Consider the following 4,666-nt stretch of genomic DNA (forward strand, 5'->3'; position numbering starts at 1 on the left):
TTGTGATTTAATGATATTTAGATGCTAGTATTTACTTGTGACGCTATGCTAGGCTATGCTAGTCAGCTTTTTTACTGTGGGGGGTGCTCCCGGATCCGGGTTTGGGAGGAATTAGAGGTTAACCCAACCCCCTGCACATTGTGCAGAGAGAGAGAGACACGCCAGAACGTAACCGGGCAAACACACATTCGTGTGGTTACACTTTATTTGGATAGTCCTCTATAAATGATCTACAGATGCTCACACTCTTAGGTTCTAGATAGCAGATAGTATATCAACAAACTCTGTTGAAATGCAACCGCTTGCTAGGGTTACTGTAAGGGTTAGGAGTAGCCCTTTCCTGCATTCAAATGACCAAATCGCCCTCTAGTGGCCTCATGGGTGGAATGTTATTCATATTTTTCATAATTTCAAAATTACTAAACAATATTTAAACAAAATGTCAAACGATTTTGTTATATTTCAGTCTTCTGTGATGTAATATTGGGATGCAAACTCAAAATGTAATATATTATATCTGACATGGTAAAGGTGTCTTCTTTTTTAAGCCCATAACAATGTGTGTGAGGTGTATACTTTTGTTTCTTAGTAGATTTGTTTAAGACTACAAAGAAACACTCTGTGACCCTAAAAGGTTTTAAGGGAAGGGGAAAGGGGGATACCTAATCAGTTGTAKAACTGAATGCATTCAATTGAAATGTGTCTCCCACCCAACCCCTCTGAATCAGAGGTGCGGGGGGCTGCCATAATCAACATCCATGTCTTCGGCGCCCAGGGAACAGTGGGTTAACTSCCTTGCTCAGGAACAGAACAACAGGTTTTTACCTTGTCAGCTCGGGTTGGAGTAAGGGTTAAGGTTAGGGTCAGATTTAGGTCTGATTATGTTGGGCTTTGGCCTCTGTGAATATCAATGTGCCCTGTGAACACTCCTCTTGGCCAGCCCGGGTCAGCCAGCTTGTGGTGTCTTTGTTTGACAAGACACGTCCAACTCTCATGGAGACCAAAGGCTTACATTATGGTCTTGCAGAAGCACATAGGTTACTTGCTTATTAAGCAATAAGGCCAGAGGTGGTGTGATATATTGTGAATATACCACAGCTAAGGGGTGTTTTTAGGCACGATGTGAAAGTTTTATAATTAAGCAATAAGGCACCAGGGGTGTGTTATATGGCCAATATACCACGGCTAAGGGCTGTTCTGAACAATTAATAAAATCGCCACCGGACAATTTACATTGACCCCCTCCCTCTTGTACACTGCTGCCACTTGCTGTTTATTATCTATGCATAGTCACTTCACCCCCACCTACATGTACAAATTACCTCAACTAACCTGTACCCCCGCACACTAACTTGGTACCGGTGCCCCCTGTATATAGCTTCGTTATTCTTATTGTGTCACTTTTTATTATTACTTTTTATTTTAGTCTACTTGGTAAATATTTTCTAAACTCTTCTTGAACTACACTGTTGGTTAAGGGCTTGTAAGTAAGCATTTCACGGTAAAGACGACACTTGTTGTATTCGGCGCATGTGACAAATAAAGTTTGATTTGATTTAGCTGTGGTATATTGGCCGTATACCACAAACCCTCGAGGTGCCTTTATGCTATTATAAACTGGTTATCAATGTGATTAGAGCAGTAAAAATAAATGTTTTGTCATACCCGTGGTATACGGTCTGATATACTACGGCTGTCAGCCAATCAGCATTCAGGGCTTAAACCACCCAGTTTATAATGAACACTATACAATACAGTTAAACTATTCAAATTAAATCAAGTTTATTTTATATAGCCCTTCGTACATCAACTAATATCTCGAAGTGCTGTACAGAAACCAAGCCTAAAACCCCAAACAGCAAGCAATGCAGGTGTAGAAGCACGGTGGCTAGGAAAAACTCCCTAGAAAGGCCAAAACCTAAGAAGAAACCTAGAGAGGAACCAGGCTATGAGGGGTGGCCAGTCCTCTTCTGGCTGTGCCGGGTGGAGATTAACAGAACATGGCCAAGATGTTCAAATGTTCATAAATGACCAGCATGGTCAAATAATAATAATCACAGTAGTTATCGAGGGTGTAGCAAGTCAGCACCTCAGGAGTAAATGTCAGTTGGCTTTTCATAGCCGATCATTAAGAGTATCTCTACCGCTCCTGCGGTCTCTAGAGAGTTGAAAATAGCAGGTCTGGGACAGGTAGCACGTCCGGTGGACAGGTCAGGGTTCCATAGCCGCAGGCAGAACAGTTGAAACTGGAACAAGCAGCAAGGCCAGGTGGACTGGGGACAGCAAGGAGTCATCATGCCCGGTAGTCCTGACGCATGGTCTAGGGCTCAGGTCCTCCGAGAGAGAGAAAAAAAGAGAGAAGGATAGATTGTGTGTTGTTGTGATCAGTATGACACACACACTCACACTGTGCTGTCTGTCTCTCTGTGCAGGTATGGAGAGAAGGGAGATGCTATCCGTATTGAGAAGGTGATCTATACCGGCCGGAAGGCAAGAGCTCTCAGGGATGTCCCATCGCCAAGTGGGTGAGTACAGTAGCCATACATAACAAACTGAACCTATACCTTTCACAGAACAAACCAAGCCTAACCACCCTACACAACACTAGCCTGGTCCCAGATCTGTTTGGGCTCTTGCCAACTCCATTGTTGTCATTGTCAAGCCAAACATGAAAATGAGTGTAAATGGTTGGCATGGTAGCACAAACAGACTGGCCCTCGTCGGGCTAACACAAAACACTAGTGTAGGCAACCAAAAACTATTTCATATCATCACCACAATGTTTCATTAGGCTTATTGTCTGTGCATTTTCTATACTCTTCTATATACTAAGAGCAATGAGGTTAAAAAAACATGCAAAAATGAATAAGAGTAGAGTAGATGGCACCACATCCTCACCCTCACAGACACCACAGCCTCAACCCCACAGACACCACAGCCTCACCTCACAGACACTACAGCCTCACCACAGAACCACAGCCTCACCCTCACAGACACCACAGCCTCAACCCCACAGACACCACAGCCTCACCCCACAGACACCACAGCCTCACCCTCACAGACACCACAGCCTCACCCTCACAGACAACCACAGCCTCACCCTCACAGACACCACAGCCTCAAACACCACAGCCTCACCCACAGACACCACAGCCTCACCCACAGACCCACAGCCTCCCCTCACAGACACCACAGCCTCACCCTCACAGACACCAAGCCTCACCCTCACAGACACCACAGCCTCAACCTCACAGACACCACAGCCTCACCCTCACAGACACCACAGCCTCACCCTTACAGACAAAAACAGCCTCACCTCCACAGACACCACAGCCTCACCCTCACAGACACCACAGCCTCAACATCACAGACACCACAGTATCACCCCCACGTACACCACGGTATCACCCCACGTACACCACGGTATCACCCCACGTACACCACGTATCACCCCACGGACACCACGGTATCACCCCCACGGACACACAGTATCAACCCCACGGACACCACAGTATCACCCCTCAGACACCACAGTACCACCCCTCGGACACACAGTACCACCCCCTCGGACACCACAGTATCACCCCACGGACACCACAGTATCACCCCCACGGACACCACAGTAACACCCCCTCGGACACCACAGTACCACCCTCTCAGACACCACAGTACCACCCCCTCAGACACCACAGTATCACCCCCACAGACACCACAGTATCACCCCCTCAGACACCACGTATCACCCCCTCAGACCACCCCAGTATCACCCCCACAGACACCACAGTTCTCACCCCTCAGACACCACAGCCTCCACATCTCCCCCACAGACCACTCACAGCACTCACCCCCCAGACACCACAGGCCTTCACCTCCCACCCACGCTACCCCAGACACCCACAGCCTACTCCCCACAGACACACACCAGCCTCACCCCCACAACACCACAGCCTCACCCCACAGACACCACAGCCTTCACCCCCAAGACACCACAGCCCTCACCCCCACAGACACCACAGCCCCACCCCACAGACACCACAGTATCACCCCCTCAGACACCACAGCCTCAACCCCAGACAGTAAAGCAGTAGGGGGTCCAGTAGGGGGTCTCCCATGTCCCTCTCCCTCCCAGTTAGGGTTCTCCACCTCTGTCACTCCCTCTGACACCCTGCTAATGGCTTTATGGATTCAAAACAGACACTATGGAGAGAGTAGAGGAGAAGACAGGTTGTTAGTGACAATATAGACACAAGGTGGGAGGGAGCTGGGGGAAGACAAGACAGGTGTCGATCTTACCCTTTCTCTCTCTCTTTCTTTCTCTCRCTTTCTCACCCTTTCTCTCTTTCCCCCTCTCCTCATCTCAGGTGATTCGTCGGGGCAGTGAGACAGAGAAGTTGCTGTGTCTGGTGCGTCCCCGGCCGGGTCACCACTGTCCCAACGCTGTCATCATCATCCTCATCATGGCGTGGGAGGGCGTGCCACGGGCGCTAGGCGACAAGCTCTACCGAGAGCTCTCCGCCACCATCACCAAGTTCGGCAACCCCACCAGCCGCCGTTGTGGACTCAACGACGAGTAAGTGACAGCACAGACCCATGGCTCATCTGAATAAGTGACAGCACAGACCCATGGCTCATCTGAATAAGTGACAGCACAGACCCATGGCTCATC

The 4,666-nt window shown here is 48.7% G+C and overlaps 1 protein-coding gene across 1 annotated transcript in view; it reads left to right on the forward strand.

Annotated features, from left to right (window-relative positions):
* Positions 1-4,666, forward strand: part of LOC111958050 (methylcytosine dioxygenase TET3-like) — an 89,460-nt gene that overhangs the window by 73,698 nt on the left and 11,096 nt on the right. Inside the window, 3 exon segments of the mRNA XM_070436928.1 lie at positions 2,433-2,482; positions 2,485-2,525; positions 4,362-4,570. Coding sequence (XP_070293029.1) covers positions 2,433-2,482; positions 2,485-2,525; positions 4,362-4,570 — 300 coding nt within the window.

The sequence above is a fragment of the Salvelinus sp. IW2-2015 genome, linkage group LG33, assembly GCF_002910315.2.
Source record: "Salvelinus sp. IW2-2015 linkage group LG33, ASM291031v2, whole genome shotgun sequence".
In the NCBI taxonomy this organism is placed as follows: Eukaryota; Metazoa; Chordata; class Actinopteri; order Salmoniformes; family Salmonidae; genus Salvelinus; species Salvelinus sp. IW2-2015.